Below are 18,400 nucleotides of genomic sequence, written 5' to 3'. Positions count from 1 at the left end.
CATTTAGCTCTGTCCTGACAGCATTGGAGTCCTTCTTCAGCCTCTGACTTCATTAGGGGAATGTTACGTGAGAGAAAGCTTTTCCTGCAGGCTGTCCATCTAGGGAAAATCCGTGAAGTGGCTTGGAGTTGATACCAAGCATCCTGTCACCTGTCAGTAAATTTTGTGAGAGGCAATGTCAACCTGTTTCAAGTGACAAGATGGGCACCACACAGGGCAAGCATATTCCCTGCCAAGTAACACAATGCTGACCCTGGTGACTGAAGCATATATGGGCTTGCTCCCCAACTTGCACCCCTGAGTGTCATATTGTTTAGTGTTGTGACTTTTATTCTTACGCTGTCACATTACTCCTTGAGTGCCTGACTCCTATGAAGGATAACTTCAAGGTTTTTAGGGGTAGAGCTGCAGTTGAGAGGAGTTCTCAGCCATTAGACTTTTAACTTGTAGCTGACATGTTTGTAGTGGAGGTGAAAAGCACTGACTGCTATCTTGCTAGGATTTTGCTTCAGGGTGCTGACTTCATAGTAGACTCCTGGATCCTCAAGAGCAGATGATTCCTTCAAATGTCTTTTGGCTGGTGAAGAGGACCAAATGACTTAATTAATGGACTGGAAGCCTTTTTACTTGGTTGGTCGGTATTGTACAAGTTAAATGCCATGGGAGCAAGAACGCTACCTTGGCGAGGATTGATTTTTGTCTTTTGCCACCGACTTTTGGTGTTTTGAAAGCTAATATAGACTCTTCTGTTGCTGAGAAGCTCTGTAGTGGTCTTCATAAAGCCAAAATCTTTTGTTGTGTTGTACATCTTTGGGAGAAATCTCCCGATGTTTATTGCATTGTAGACGACTATCTTCGAGAACATTTTCATTATCACGTCAAAAAAATCAAGCTGTGACCATGAAATTCAGTGTATTGTGTTAATTCTGCTCCACATATTCACCCTTCAATGCGACACATTTTGCTGTGCAGTTGATACCTTGCTGGAGATCTTGGTTGTTGGAGCCTACATTTTGTATGTTTATATTACATTCCACTTTGAATATCCTGGAAATCATCAACCAGGAAATGCCTGCCACACAACAGCTTCTTCATCTGAGGTACAAGGAGAAACTCACTGGGTGCCATGTCAAGCAAATATGTGGTGTGACCTAAACTATGGCAGCCCAAAGGAGCAGCATATGTGACTGCATCCTATGCAGAATGAGCTGTGATGCTGTCGTGGAGCAGAAACATCTCTGGACAGTTTCCTGTGATGTTTTGTTTTGACAGGCTTCATCTGGAGATTTTGGTAGTATGGTATGCTCCTGTTGTGGTTTGCTCTTTATGAGCACAATCTGTTTCTAACGCACAATGGCAGTCTCACAAAATGGTCAGCATCATGTTCCCTGATGATAGTCGGGTCACTGCCTTTTCAGTGGTATGCTCCTGTGGTGGTTTGCCCTTTATGTGCATACTCTGTTACCAACACACAATGGTAATCCCACGAAATGATCACCATCATCTTCCCTGATGATAGTTGGATCACTGCCTTTTCAGTGATGGTGAATCTGCATGTCCACACTGATTGCAGCGTTCCTTTGTCTCAAAGTCCTAGTGATATATGAAGATGGTTGATAAGTCTGGTAAATTTCTATGCAAGAATGGAACATTTTTGTTGTGTCTTCATTGTTGGTAAGGTTGATTATTCCAAGGATTGTAAAATACCATACACACTTCATTGTTGACAGCCATCTGAATTGGTCAGTGTGTCAACCGCGATTGGAAATGGAGGAAACTGAGTCTCGTGCTCTTATTAAAAATTTTCATTTGAAGGATTGAACTGCTGCACAAATCAAAACAGAATTGGGTTAAGCTGATGTGGACCCTGCACCATCATTGAAGACCATTTACTTTCGGATTAATGAATTTAAACATGCTTGGACGAGCATCAAGGACAAAGTGTGCTTCAGCTCTCCAATTGAGGTCACCACAACGGCAGAATCCGTGGTGTGGTAATGCAAGATCACCAAATAAAAATTCATGACACTGCTGAGGCTGTAGGCATATCAACTGAGTGAGTGCATAAAATCGTGCATGGAAAATTGGCTGTGAAGAAGCTGTGTGCAAGGTGGGTGCCATGATTGCTCACAGTTGACCAAAAGTGCATCAGGCACATTTCAACACCTTTCTGGCGATGTTTATTCACAATTTGCAATACTTTTTTCACTGATTTGTGACTTATGACGAAACTAGAGTCAAAAAATATTTACCATGACCTGGCTTATCCAGGAATCAAAACTACCAGAAAATTGCTTGTTAATAAAATAGTCTGGCCTGATTTGCAGCATTGTTGTCACAAAAGGGCAAGATGCTGTTGAAGCTTGGCAAGCAACAAAAATATCCTGCCATGTACCTGTTCTTTTTTCCTCTATCTCTGCCCCTTCAGGACATTTTGCCCATATCCAGTTCGATACTGTAGGACCTCTTGCTGCTTCTCAGGGTTTCTGTTACATCATAATGGTTATTGACAGGTTTTCATGGTGACCTGAAGCTATCCTGGTCATGGAACATTTCTGATTGTTCTATTGCTTGGGCTTTGATCATGCAGCATCCCTCACACTATTACTGCAGACAGGAACAAATAGTCTGAAAGCCAAGTATCTGCAGATATATTGTGTTTGTGCAGGTATGGCCATATCTGTATTAGAAGCTACCATCCTGCAAGTAACGGATTGGTAGCGCACCTACACCGCACTTTAAAGGCGGCCCTGGCTCTTCACTCTGAATAATGATCTGAGGCCCTCCCCATGGTTTTGCTTGGCCCGTGTGCAACATTAAAGGAAAATATCAGCTGTTACCCCACCCAACTTGTTTATGGTGAAACTCTGAAAGTTCTGGGTGATTTCTTTTCTCCTCCCCCTACCTGGTATGCAACTTGGGGACTTTGCATTTTTCTTACAAAAATTGCAGTCATATAGGGACACATTTGTGCCTGTGGACCCTGTGTGTTACGATTCAAAACCTGTCTTTTGTTCATTGTGTTCCTGCTCTTTTGTCTGGGTTACTGATTTTAAAAAATCCTATGGTTCTGTCAGTAGAGATAACACTATTCAATGACCAAGAAGGATTGGGAACTGACAATCATTGAGCAAACTTACTTATGCAGCTTCCATAGTAAACTTTTTTGGTGAGCTATCAAAACCTTTTGAAACCATCAGGCAAGAGACAGGGGGATGGAGTGTCTCCATTACTATGCAATTACATTTTGAAGCAAGTAGTATGAGAATGGAGAAAGAGAATAGAAGAAGGGTGCATGAATAAAGTGAAACCTGTAAGAAAAAGAGAGAACCTTGAAATTGATTGCTTAGCTGTTGCTAATGATTTAGAAATCTTAGCAGAGAACCTAAAAGATGAAAGGAAATGGCTAAACATTCTCCAAGAGGCAGCAGAAAAACTGGATTGCAAATTTTGTTTTAAAATACCATTTACATGACCGATACTAAAAGTGCATCAAAACATATAGAATCAGAATGTTGTTGTTGTTGTTGTGATCTTCAGTCCTGAGACTGGTTTGATGCAGCTCTCCATGCTACTCTATCCTGTGCAAGCTTCTTCGTCTCCCAGTACCTACTGCAGCCTACATCCTTCTGAATCTGCTTAGTGTATTCATCTCTTGGTCTCCCTCTATGATTTTTACCGTCCACGCTGCCCTCCAATACTAAATTGGTGATCCCTTGATGCCACCTTCTTCTAGTCAAGTTGTGCCACAAATTCCTCTTCTCCTCAATCCTATTCAGTGCCTTCTCATTAGTTATCTGATCTACCCATCTAATCTTCCGCATTCTTCTCTAGCACCACATTTCGAAAGCTTTTATTCTCTTCTTGTGTAAACTGTTTATCGTCCATGTTTCACTTCCATACATGGCTACACTCCATACAAATACTTTCAGAAACGATTTCCTGACACTTAAATCAATACTCAATGTTAACAAATTTCTCTTCTTCAGAAACGCTTTCCTTGCCATTGCGAGTCTACAGTTTGAATCCTCCGTACTTCGACCATCATCAGTTATTTTGCTCCCCAAATAGCAAAACTCCTTTACTACTTTAAGTGTCTCATTTCCTAATCTAATTCCCTTAGCGTCACCCAACTTAATTCCATTATCCTTGTTTTGCTTTTGTTGATGTTCATTTTATATCCTCCTTACAAGACAGTTTCCATTCCGTTAAACTGCTCTTCCAAATCCTTTGCTGTCTCTGACAGAATTACAATGTCATCAGCGAACCTCAAATTTTTATTTCTTCTCCATGGATTTTAATTCCTACTCCAAATTCTTCTGTTGTTTCCTTTACTGCTTCCTCAATATACAGATTGAATAACACTGGGGATAGGCTACAACCCTGTCTCACTCCCTTCCAAACCACTGCTTCCCTTTCATGCCCCTTGACTCGTATATCTGCCATCTGGTTTCTTTACAAATTGTAAATAGCCTTTCGCTCCCTGTATTTTACCCCTGCCACCTTCACAATTTGAAAGACAGTATTCCAGTCAACACTGTCAAAAGCTTTCTCTAAGTCTACAAATGCTAGAAAAGTAGGTTTGCCTTTCCTTAATCTATCTTCTAAGATAAGTCGCAGGGTCAGTATTGCCTCGCATGTTCCAATAATTCTACGGAATCCAAACTGATCTTTCCCAAGGCTGGCTTCTACCAGTTTTTCCATTCGTCTGTAAAGAATTCGCGTTAGGATTTTGCAGCCGTGACTTATTAAACTGATAGTTCAGTAATTTTCACACCTGTCAACACCTGCTTTCTTTGGGATTGGAATTATTATATTCTTCTTGAGGTCTGAGGGAATTTCGCCTGTCTCATACATCTTGCTCACCAGATGGTAGAGTTTTGTCAAGACTGGCTCTCCCAAGGCTGTCAGTAGTTCTAATGGAATGTTGTCTATTCCCGGGGCCTTGTTTCAACTTAGGTCTTTCAGTGCTCTGTCAAACTCTTCACGCAGTATCATATCTCCCATTTCATCTTCATCTACATCCTCTTTCGTTTCCATAATATTGTACTCAAGAACATCGCCCCTGTATAGATCCTCTATATGCTCCTTCCACCTTTCTGCTTTCCCTTCTTTGGAAAATAAAGTAAGTTGCAGAATTTAAACACTTGGGAGAAATAATCCAGCCAAATTCTCAGAACAAAACAGTTACTGTAAATGGTGCCAGTGGAACGGAAACTGCATTCCACCTAACAAAGAAGACATAGTTATGCCTCAGAGTGCCTCACCATAAACATATTGAAACAGTTCGATAATTTGGGGAAGAAAGAAAGTTGAGTTTGGAAATTCAGAAACAATAAGGAGTTGTTTGGAAAAACTGAGAATAATGAAAATACAAGGTTCTATCCAAAATTTTCGGGACTGGTGCTGCCATCTGTTGAAAATCTTACCTTTGGACTAGTGGTCACCATCACCCTCGAAGTAGTTCCCATCCGTGCGTACACACTGGTCCCAGAACTTCTGCCACTGGTCAAACGTTTTCTGGAAGTCCTGTTCTTTGAGGGTGTTTACCACCACCAGAGATACTTGTTGAATCCTCTCTAGAGTGTTGAACCAACGGCCTTTGAACTTGAGTTTCTGTTTTGGGAATAGTGTAAAGTCGCAAGATGCCAAATCTGGCAAGTATGGTTGATGGGGTACAACCGCCATGTTGTTTTTTGCCAAAAAGGTCCTTGTGAGCAAGAATGTGTGACAGTGTGCATTGTCATGATGCTGCAGCCAGTTCCCTTGACACCAAAGTTCGGGCTGTCTTCGCCACACGTTTTCACGGAATCATCGGAAAACATCACAGTAGTATGCGGAATTCACTGTTTGGTTGTGTGGGATGAATTCTTTGCACAATTCCCTCGGTATCAAAGAAAACGATGGTCGTGCTCTTCACTTTGCTCTTCAGCTGTCTCGCTTTTTTGGGTCTCGGAGAGCCACTTAAACACATGCATACGGCTCATGCTCTGTCCCACAAACACTTGTCGAATCATTGCATGGGTCTCTGTAGCACTTTTCCTGAGATTCACACAGAATTTGATACACATGCGTTGTTCTGTTTGTGGATCCATCATAAAATCGCCACACACCAAAAAATAGAGTATTATGGAAATCACTGTGAACACGCAACACTTCTTCCCAGCTGAATGCCACTCCGCACACTGATTCGTCAGATATGCAGCTCTTGCCACATAGTGGTGCAAAGATCTACTACTCCTACTTTCCAGATGGCAGCACCAGTCCTGAAAATTTTGGATTCCCCCTCACATTATGAATCCAGAGGAGATGCGAGTCACAGACAGGCACAGCTAAATGTGTGAGCTTTTGGCCAAAATGCCTTCTTCTAAACTAGACAACATTAACACAAGCACAACTCACACACACATGACCACTGTCCCTGGCCACTGAGGCCATCCTCTCTGACATCAAATCCTCATTCATTGTGAACACTGACTCATTTTTTCAGACAAGCAGATGTGAAGTTTTAGTAGATAAAATGATAAGCAAACATCATCACTATTGGTCTGCTTTCAGCTGACAGTTTGGATAGTGACTGATAGAAATGAATCAACAGTGTAGCACTAGCTTTTTACGTTTATTAAATAACTTCTCTGCAAAACACTATTGTATATTAGGAATACGACATTAAAGGTGTCACTATTTTAAACAGATTGATCCTGTATTTGGATGGACATAGACTTAGATCTTCATGTAGCTATCCTGATTCAAATTTTTCATCCTTTTCTTGAGTTACTTGAAGCAGATATTATTCCTACTATAGGGCTATGGCTGACTGCACATCCCATCCTTATCAAACTACACATGTAAACAAGGGCACTCATATGATAGTTTGTAGGAGATGGGGGGGAGCGGGGCCTAGACCCAAGGGTATGAAGTATTTTTAATAGTTTGGAAGATGGATGGCGTCTTATAAGTAGCCATAAAAAAGTTCCAGTTGTGACCCTGTAAGAAACCTACATAATACTGACTTTTAAATAATTTTTTTAAATAAAAGTAGCTGGGGCGTGCAGCCCCACTTGCCCCCAGGCATGGCCACCATTGCCTGTAAATACATACATTTTTGTATATATGAGTAATCTACTTCATTCTCAAATTGGACTGCCATGACATGTCCAATGCCTGTACAGAAGTGGTCTGGAAGTGAATGTAACTACTACTATGTAAATTGAAGGTAGAGGGGGAGAAAGGAGAGGAAAGGGGAGGGAAGTAATTATTGATATGAGCTGCATCACGACTTTATGTGGAATCAGTGGCAATAAGTAAATATCTGTGTCGGAAGAGGACTCGAACTCAGAGTCTTCTGCTTACTAGGCAGTCGTGTTACCCACTGTACCTCCCAGACGCAGTGTTTATCGCAAATGTGCAGACTGTCTCAGCATGCTCCGTGGCTGACCCAGGCTCCCAACTACTGCTACCTATTCACTGTCCCCTTTGATGCCCTCTACACTTGCTAATTTTAGAGTTCCATTGGAGGTCAAATGTAAATGTGCATCTGCACTCGAGATTGTGGATTCATTACCCTTAGAAGTGAATCATTTGTATGAATGCGTGGTATCCTATCAGACAAGTCTGAAACAACAGGCATAATGCATTCCTATAAAACTATTACTGTTCTATTACTACTACTACTGCTGCTACTATTGCTGTAATATGTTCCACACCAGAAAAAGTGTTTCCCCTGCGGTGTTTCAGTTACGCTGAGTTTGCCATTGTCAGGGTGGATTGTGCTGCAGGTGCAGTGGGGCCCCACGGTGTCACTGCCACAGCCGGGAGAATCTCCGCCACCGGGTCCGCCCCCCGGACACAACGTGCGCCTCTTCGAGGTGCGACACGGTGACGCGCGGACCGCCGCCGCCCCGTCTGCCCGCACTGCAGCCACTGCCCCCGCCCTCGGGCAGACCTCTGCGGTGCAGAAGCAGGCAGAGGCTCGCAGCTCCCAACAGCTGCCATCTCCGACAGTGAGTACTGGCCGCTGCGAAAGGTCCTTTGTCACTCCGTTTAAAGTACTGAAGTTGTGTCAGAGATTTCTGTGCTAACTGGATGGAGAGCTCTGGTGCTGGAACATAGAACTTCTCGTCTGTGCAGGTTTCCCTCATCTTCGTGTAGCCGAGTGTGAAGTTCCGGTAGGTCTGTTTATGGATTGTTTACTTTGTTTCCATGTACAATGATGACCCAAATATTGTGATCACCTTTTTAATAGCATGAAGGTCTACCTATGGAATGCAGTACAACATCAGTTTTGTGTAGCACAGATTCGAAATGTCCTTGATAGGTATCTGGAAGTATGTGGAACCAGATATCTGTCATTGGATGTGATATCTATCCTGCTTCCCACAGCAAGCAAGCCTCCTGTCTCCCCAAGGAAGGAAAATTTGGGTTTAACATCCCATTGAAATTAAATTCATTAGAGATAGAGGACAATATCAGTGTGTATTGAGGATGGTGAGGCCACTCAGACATGCTCCTTCAAGGGAAGCATCCTTGCATATGCCTGGAATAATTTAGGGACATCACAGAAAACCTAAGTCTCCATGGTCAGATGTAGATTTCAGTCATCATCCTATTGAACTGGAGTCCAGTGTGTTAACCTCCGTGTCACCTTGCTAGGTTACCTACCTCCTCATTCTGTGATGAGATGTGGACATCCAACACCTTGTCACCTTGTTGCATGTTCCTCCAACTGCTTTCCATAGATGCTTAGGACAATAGCATCTTAAAAGCTGACCAGCTTCACTGTTTTTGAGATGCTTATAAGGGGGTACCCCAAAAAAAAGCTGAGTTATTTTTTTAAAAGCTATATATTTTTGAATTGTTTACAAAACAGTCTTATCCTCTTCAAAATACTCTCCATTGCAACTAATACATTTGTCCCACCAGTGCTTTCACTGTTTGAAATATTTTTGTAGTCATCTTTAGAAATGTCTGACAGATCCTCTCTCATTTTTTTCTTGACTTCTTCAAAGTTGTGAAATCAGTGTACTTTCATGTCCCTTTTCATGCATGGAAATAAGAAAAAGTTCCATGGTGCCAGGCCAGGCGAGTAAGGTGTGCAGGTCAGTGGAACCATGCCATTTTTAGCCAAAACTGTCTAATAGGCATGGCTGTGTGTGCAGGTGCATTCACCTGGTGGAAGAACCAGCCTTCTGTCTGTCACAAACTGGATCTCCAAGATAACGCACTAATTAGATTAGATTAGATTAGATCATGAATAAGACACTTCGTAATGATGTGGAACATGTCAAGTTAATAAAAGGTGTCTATACAAGATATTACCATTACACAAAACATTACATGACACTTTTTTTGTGGGGCTAGGGGAAATTACCCACTTATGATATCCAAAAATTCATCTAATGAGTAGAAGGAGTTGCCATTAAGAAATTCTTTTAATTTCCTTTTAAATTCTATATGGCTATCTGTCAGACTTTTGATGCTATTAGGTAAGTGACCAAAGACTTTAGTGACATCATAATTTACCACCTTCTGAACCAAAGTTAGATTTAACCTTGAGTAGTGAAGATCATCCTTTCTCCTAGTGTTGTAGCCATGTACACTGCTATTACTTTTGAATACGTTCGGATTGTTAATAACAAGTTTCATAAGTGAATATATATATTGTGAGGCTACAGTGAAGATCCCTAGCTCTTTAAATAAGTGTCTGCAGGATGATCTTGGATGAGGTCCAGCAATTATTCTGATTACACGCTTTTGTGCAATGAACACTCTTTTACTCAATGATGAGTTACCTCAGAATATGGTGCCATATGAAAGCAGAGAATGAAAATAGGTGTGGTAAGCTAATTTACTGAGATGTATATTGCCAAAATTTGCAATGACCCTAATCTCTGACAGTTGATCAATTTCCTGTCAATGACCTGTGAGAACAAGCTCTTGAATGTTTTCAATATTTTCATCAATTCGTGCAGTTGATAGACATCCAGAATGAGGTTTGTCATCATTCGACATGTCACCATTTTTAAATTGAGCAAATCACTCAGACACTTGAGTTTTTCTGACAGTGTCGTCTTGATAAGCTGTTTTCACCATTAAAACAATTTCAGCAGCATTTTTACGAGTTGAAAACAAAAATTTCACAGCTGCACTTTTTTCACTTAATTTGCCATAATAAAAAACAGAACAAGAACAAACCAGCACTAGCAAAAACAGTCACTGCAGATGGACAGAACAAGCCAGGTCAACAGCACAGGTGGCACTCGACTGGCAATGAGTAGCGCTGTACACCCCTAGCGGCAGAAGTGCGTACTGCACAAGCTCCACCCACAGCAATGTTATTCCGGTCTTTTTTGGGTACCCCTCATATTCCTAGGAGCTAAACCGCAACAATCTGCCTTTTGTCAAAGTTTCTAATATCAGTAGATTTCACCATTAGTGGCCTGTGTCACAGGTAGAATGATTTCCCATCTGTCTTGGCACCACTTTGATACATTCTTTACTGTGTCATATGCTTGCAATGCCACCAGAGAGCATTCAGTCTTGTGGTGAGCAGTGGTCATAATGTTTTTGGCTCATCAGTGTATAAACCTTATGTCTGAAGTAGGGAACTATTATATCAGCACAAGATTATAATACTTCATCAATAGACATTCACATATCCAGAATAATTCCTTCCTTCATACAGCCTATAATATTTTAAACACTCTTACGGGTCTGTTCCTGGAAATGATAACAGGAAATTTAGTGTTGCAGAAATATTTTATATGCTTTGCGTCTTACTGTATATATTCTGCAGGAAATTGACAAGCATTTGCAATACTATTCTCGATATCTATTACCTCCCACCTTGTATTCGTTTCTCTGCTGGCAAAATACACCACATACAGGATGGTCAGAAATAGTCTGAAAATCTTGTAAGGCTGTTGCAGGGTAGGTTGCGATGAGAAATAACTGTTGAATAGATTGTGCCATTTCCTAGTTAATTAGCATTAAAGGTGCATCATTTTCACTTCTGTGGTCAGCTTTTAATGGTCACTTCTCTTGCACTGAAACTCACTGGCAGATTAAATCTCAGTGATGGACTGAGACTCGAACTCTGGACCGTTGTCTTTCATGAGCAAGTGCTCTACTGACTGAGCTACCCTAACACTACTTGCAGCCTATCCTCACACCCTTACTTCTGCCAGTACATTGTCTCCTACCATCCAAACTTCATAGAAGTTCTGTTGTGAAACTTGCAAGACTAGCACTCCTGAAAGAAAGGATATTGTGGAGACATGCCTTTGTCATAGCCTAGGGGATGTTCTCAGAATGAATTGGGCACCTGTCATAAAAATATCATCAAAGGTACCTCAGAATTTGCAAGAAAACATAATAATTTAGGGGGAAAGAAAAACATAACAGCTGGAAAGGATACACCTGCTTTGTTACAGCCTGACTAGCTGGTACCAGTTCTATGCTGTGTACCATGCTACAAAATGACTAGTGTGCCCTTTTAAGGGATGATTAATATTTTATCCAGTGAGCTCATTATTGATACACCCTATACTTAATTGCAGTTCACTATATACAATTTCACATCTGATATTTCACATGCACGAGCTGCTGAAGTATGTCCAGTATGAAGATCATAAGGTGCAAGTAGTTGAGCAGTACTCTGTGTGTTGCAGCCACCACTCAAGCCAGTGGATGTGTCACCCCTGCGAGAACTGCCCCCAGAGCAGTCCCCGGTACAAGTGTCACCTCAGCCACCACCTCCAGTACCACGCCCACCACCCCCACAATCGCCGTCCCCGTCGCGGAGGGGCAGCCCACCCCGGCAGTGGACATCTGCTGCAAAGCCGACCTCCCGGGGCAGACCTGGCCGGCACGCTGCTTCCAAGACACTGAGAGGTCACCCACTGGCCGTAACACGTAAGCTGTTAACAGCTGTGCACTTTGCATACTGCCTCATACCTGTACCTACTTGGAAAAGTAGCTCACAGTTGGAATGGAATGGAGGAGTGGTTTCATTAACTGCACTGATGGAAGTGGAAAGTATTATGCTGTGCAGCACAGTTTCATATTGGTCAAATATTGTGTAGAAGCTCATTACATAGTGGGAATTAAATGATAAAACTTTCATTCCATTCAAACTTATGTCTGTCATCAAGACCATGGACACACTCTTTCTATTCAAATAAAAATGAAAAAGTCACAATCTAAATCACATTTATTTTTGCATTGTTGGAGATAACCAGTTTTGGATATATAATAAACATAATTTGAGCAAGATTACAGACTGCAGTAGCACCGTAAGTTCCAGCTGAGTTGGTGATTGGTATCTTATGATATTACCTGTCAGTTCCAGGTAAGGGCTCCTCATGCTGTCTGAAATATTGTCTGATGATTATTTGTTTGTAATTTCTGCTACCAGCCACTTTTATTTTTATTTGTTTTATGTTTAATCTAACATAATACAATGAGTTTCGAACATGTTCTGTTCATCATCAAGCATTTGTACATACATACATACAGAGAAATGTTACTTAAAAATAAGTTTTCTTAAACCAAATTAACCTAGAACATTTTGTCCACTGTCTGTTACTGTATTGAATGGTGTGACATTTGGGAGGGAGGGTGGTCAATGGATGGCCTGAAGTCAATGTCAGTCATATCTTCTGCTGGTTTTTCTTGTTGTTGGTTATGTGATGACACACCAGCCACTACAGTAACAAAAAGTTGACAAAAAGTTCTAGGTTAATTTAGTTTAAGACATTCATTTTTAAGTAACATTTCTCAGTATATATGTACGTATAAATGCCTGATGATGAACAGAATGTGTTCAAAATGCATTGTATTATGTCAGATTAAACATAAAACAAATAAAATTAAAAGTGAATGGTAGCAGAAATTACAAATAAGTAATTATCCCACACAGTCACAGTTCACAAACATACCCACTATGGCAAAAAGTAATTTCAGATGGTAGTTGTTATAGCTTAAACTGGTTACCTTCGCTACAACAAAAATAAATTGCAATTTGCACTGTTACTGTTTTTTTAACCCTTTTGTGTTTAAAATTTCTTTTATTTACATTTGAAGAATGAAAGGTCAGAATATTTCTTCTATTATAGTCAACTTCGTAATGTTACACTAGAAATAGTACTGTGATTGAAAATAAAGTCCAATATTTTGATTTTTGAACCATGTTACAAACTTCAGTTAAACAGTAGCAGAACATTACACATACTTACCTCTCGATTATTAGGTACACAATGGGAAGGCAATAACCATTTCAGTGCAAATACAAAGCTTAAAAGGTCTTGCATCTAGGATTTCCTCCATGCAGTCCACCAAATTATGTGATTTTTCATTTCAGTCTACAATATTTCTTATTACATAAATCCATTACTAAAAAATTTTAAGCTGACTGATTTTGAAAATGATTGAGGTGGATCACAGGTGTCTCAAAAACTTAATTAAGGTCCATATTTTCATTTGAACCTAGGATTTTCAAAGTTAAATTATTTGTAGAGTAGTCTATCAGGGTGGAAAATGTAGGAAAAAAAGTATGAAAAGTCAGTACAAAAACACATTTATTCTCGTGGCTATTGAATACATGAAATGTCGCACACAAATGTTTGACATAACATTTCAAGATGGCTTTGACACATCATATACCACTGCTTTCTACATTCTAAGAAGTTTGTTGGAGTCTATATGTATCACTAAATACAAATTGTGTACAAACCAGTAGAATTATTGAAAATTTTATAAATTTTTGAAAATAATGACTATGATGGATAAGAAAATGCAATAGTAGTGTTATTATACCAATAATGGAAATTTCTGGATTGAAAAATATGTAAAATAAAGGAAAGGCAACCACTCACTTATAGAGGATTAGTGGGTGGTGCACACACACATGTAACAGAAAACAGTTAACAATAGGTTTAAATACTAACAAAGAGATAGAGGGGCTGGCCAGTACTTACCTCAGCTTAGTACAGCTGATAGATTCACAAAACAGAACAGAAAATTTACATTCCTAGCTTTCGGAATTTTGTTCCTTCATCAGGGAGGAGAGAGGGGGAAAAAGGGAAGAAGGGAAAGTGGATTCAGTTACTCACAACCCAGGTTATGAAGCAACAGGGAAAGCTAAACAGGGAGGGTAGCAAGGATGGAGGCATGGTTGTCAGAGGGAAGCCAAAGATATTCTACTGTTAAGTCAGGTTATTGGTGTAATTGTTGAGGGAGCAGATACGTTTGCCATGAATACCTAGGCTGTAGGGAAGGGAGCATTTGATGGGGAATGGATGGCAGCTATCAAAGTGAAGGTACTGTTGTTTGTTTGTGGGTTTGGTGTGGACAGAGGTGTGGATGTGAGCTTCAACAAGATGAAGGTCAACATCCAGAAAGGTGGCTTGGGTTTTGGAGAAGGACCAGGTGAAATTCAGATTCGAAAAGGAGTTGAGGTTATGGAGGAAATTAAGGAGTGTTTATTCACCATGAGTCCAGACCACAAAGATGTCATCTATAAACCTATACCATGCCAGGGGAAGCAGCTGTTGGGTCTTCAGGAAAGCCTCCTCCATGCGGCCGATGAAGAGGTTGGCATAGGATGGAGCCATCCTGGTTCCCATGGCCATTCCCCTGATTTGTTTGTAGGTCTGGCCTTCAAATGTGAAGTAATTATGGGTGAGGATGAAGTTGGTAAGTGTGATAAGGAACGAGGTTTTTGGAACACTACCTCTCCCAATGCCCACCCGAAGATCTTGTGAGTAACTGAATCCACTTTCCCTTCTTCCCTTTTTTCCCCTCTCTCCTCCCTGATGGAGGAACAAAGTTCCGAAAGCTAGGAATGTAAATTTTCTGTTCTGTTTTGTGAATCTATCGGCTGTACTGAGCTGAGGTAAGTACTGGCCAGCCCCTCTATCTCTTTGTTAGTATTTGTTTCACATATTAATATGAGATTTTCCATTAATTATTTAACACTAGGTTTCAAGCTCTTGTTCTTTTTTCTTTTGCTCCTCGTACTATAAAAAGAGGAAGAGCTCAAAAGTTAGTGTCAGCTGTTTTCTTACATATTTCTGTGCACCATGCACTGGTCCTCTGTAGAAAACACAATCAGTTACTTCAGATGTTCTTAGAATAGAGAAGATAGTGTTTTGATCTGATTTTCATGAAGAAGATTCACTGTGCCAGCTACAAACATGTGCTACCCCATCTGATTGCTCATATATCCACCCCATGATCTGTAGTATTTTTCTACAATTTCTGAAATGTTCTTTCTAGATGGCAGCATTGGACAAATATGGAATATAGACTTTCCAATGCTCAAAACCACATATTACTTTAGTGGGAAAAATGTGTCCTTCAACCACAACCATATGAAATATGATTGTTGAAGTTCCAACAGAATGCCAAAAAAAGTACTCTGTTATTCACATGGCTTGGAAATAAACTGCCTCTGAATGTCATCTTGAGGAATTTCTTGCTGTATCTGAGACACTTGCTGTGTTAGTTCATGAAAGTTGTTGGGTGGAGTGTGGTACAGAAGTATGTTTCCTCCTATTGCATCACAGGTATACTCTCTGGGTGACAAACCAGAGGACCAGACAGGCCAGTCATGAATCTGTGCACTCATAAAGGCATCTGTGGTGTGAACTGCAGCATAAGGTCTTGCATTATCCTGCTGAAGTATGAAGTAAGCTATTTGATACTGTAGCAGACAGAAATGCACTACAGTGCAGTGCAAGTTGTGTGGTTTTAGCATGTAATTTTGTAACACTGGCAAAGTGCTTCCATGCCAGCTACCGAAGATGCTGTATTCTATGAAAAACTGTTTTATATTCTGGGCATCTGCATCTGTTGAAAGGTATGGCGTTACGAAGAGTTCTGTTAACAACTGGTAAAATTGTTGTTTATTGGAACGGAGTTGGTGCCATGGTCTAAAGCTGCATCATCTGGTGCAACCTACATGGTAAACAGCAATGTACAGTGTCACCACTATGTTAGTATTAAAATTAATAAAGGAATGTCTAAAATATACACACAACATTAAGAGGTTGTAGGCGTAACCATTGCTCCTAGTCAAAATGTACTGTTCACTGAATATTGTCAATACTATGGTGAATGAAGGGTAATGAAGACATATTCCATTCAATTATGACAATTTGCTGATAGGTGAAACTTGCAAAAATTTGCCTGCATCTAATAAAGAAAAAAAAAGAAAAATATTTTGTAGTGAGAGGACACTAAAAATACTTTTTAAAAAGGCCTAGACTGACTATCGAAATTGTCAGTGCTAACATAATTAGTCATGGTACTATGCAAATTATTGAGTGGAACATATCAGATGGCTGTGTCTTATCGGCACAACAGCAGGGCAACCTAGTGTTGGACAAAGTAAAAATGGCCCACATGAATGACAGAGAGATTAGCTCGCTGGCTAATGGATGCTATCAAAGTGGACAATGTGACATTGTATACTCATGGCTAGGAGCACTGGGTTGCTACCTTTGCAAGGGAGACTGATATAGAATTTTATTATGTACTAATACCTAATTGTATAAAGAATCAAAATTAGCCAGAATGCTGTGCTTTAATTCTAATTGGTTATTCAATGTGAAGTATGCATTTTCTTTCTTTATATCTAAAAATTTCTGCTTCCACTAATACATTGAAATCTTATTTGAAATGATGTACCAGTTTGCACCATATATTTCGTAGGGCAATCATTTCATGTAATGCTGTATACATATGCTTCATTTATTTATCACTGCTTTTTCCATGTGCCAGAGTTTTCTAGCGAGATCCAAAAAAAGTAAACTACTCTGGAATAATGTTCTCTGGTCTCATTATCTACCTATTTTTTCAGATGTTGCATCCAGGTATGGTATTCTACAAAAAATAGTGTCCTTTTGTCTGTTTAGCTGGTCTAACCATTATAAAATCTCCCTCTGATCCACTTTGGGAAAGATTTTTCTTTTTTAATATGCTTCTATTAACTGCATTAATAAATTCTGGATTGTAACCGTTTTGATAGGTTATATACTTTATGACCAGATATTCAGCCATTTGAGCTTCCCTAGTAAGGGACACTTCATATATACAATTTAATACGGTTCACAATGCAGTGGATTTATATTTCATAGGGTGACATGACTGACTGTGTATAACAAGATCTGTCATGATTGGCTTTTAGTAAATATCCAAGACAATATTTTCATTTTTTACAATCACAATTCAAGGCAATATTTTCATTTTTACCAAAAATGGTAAAGTGACATTCTCAGCACACCGCCTAGTAAATTGTATCTTTTGATTCAAACTATTTAGATCCACAGAAACTGTTGACTTCCACTGTTATTACCATCATATAATATGAGAACCTAATCAGCATATTTATTGTTGCTGTTGGGGTCTTCAGTCCAGAGACTGGTTTGATGCAGCTCTCCATACTACTCTATCCTGTACAAGCTTCTTTGTCTCTGAGTACCTACCACAACCTACATCCTTCTGAATCTGCTTAGTGTATTCATCTCTTGGTCTCCCTCTGCAATTTTTACCCTCCAAGCTGCCCTCCAATACTAAATTGGTAATCCCTTGATGCCTCAGAATGTGTCCTACCAACAGATCCCTTCTTCTACTCAAGCTGTGCCACAAATTCCTCTTCTCCCCAATTCTACTCAGTACCTACTCATTAGAAACATGATATACCCATCTAATCTTCAGCAGTCTTTTGTAGCGCCACATTTCGAAAGCTTCTGTTCTCTTCTTGTCTAAACTGTTTGTCATCTATGTTTCACTTCCATTCACAGCTACACGCCATAAAAATACTTTCAGAAACGACTTCCTGACACTTAAATCTATACTCGATGTTAACAAATTTCTCTTCTTCAGAAACGCTTTCCTTGCCATTGCCAGTCTACATTTAATATCCTCTCTGCTTCGACCATCATTGGTTATTTTGCTCCCCAAATAGAAAAACTCATTTACTGCTTTCAGTCTTTCATTTCCTAATCTAATAGCCTCAGAATCATCTGATTTAATTTGACTACATTCCATTATCCTCATTTTGCTCTTGTTGATGTTCATCTTATATCCTCCTTTCAAGACACTCTCCAGTCCATTCAACTGCTATTCCAGATCCTTTGCTGTCTCTGATAGAATTAAATTCGTTGGCAAACCTCAAAGTTTTTATTTCTTCTCCAGCATATCTATTCCATAAAATTAATCTTGTAGCATGTTGAGGGTCTTTTGGTCATAAATTCTTGCTCAAAGTTCATCACAAAAATATTTGCTATGCAATAGGCAAGTGGCGGGCCCTAGGCTAAGCCTACTTGTTGTGAGTAGAAATCACGTCTTAATTTAAAATGATTACAAGATAAGGTCGTCATTTCCTTCACCTCCATAG

At 40.0% G+C, this 18,400-nt stretch overlaps 1 protein-coding gene across 1 annotated transcript in view; it reads left to right on the top strand.

The window, feature by feature from the left end:
• Positions 1 to 18,400, top strand: part of LOC126106282 (serine/arginine repetitive matrix protein 1-like) — a 195,088-nt gene that overhangs the window by 39,108 nt on the left and 137,580 nt on the right. Inside the window, exons 4-5 of the mRNA XM_049912503.1 lie at positions 7,779 to 8,003; positions 11,670 to 11,913. Coding sequence (XP_049768460.1) covers positions 7,779 to 8,003; positions 11,670 to 11,913 — 469 coding nt within the window. The remainder of the gene's footprint in view (positions 1 to 7,778; positions 8,004 to 11,669; positions 11,914 to 18,400) is intronic.

Source organism: Schistocerca cancellata, chromosome 10, assembly GCF_023864275.1.
Source record: "Schistocerca cancellata isolate TAMUIC-IGC-003103 chromosome 10, iqSchCanc2.1, whole genome shotgun sequence".
Classification (NCBI taxonomy): Eukaryota; Metazoa; Arthropoda; class Insecta; order Orthoptera; family Acrididae; genus Schistocerca; species Schistocerca cancellata.
Note: the sequence above shows the minus strand (reverse complement) of the source record. Positions and strands in the feature narration are given on the sequence as shown.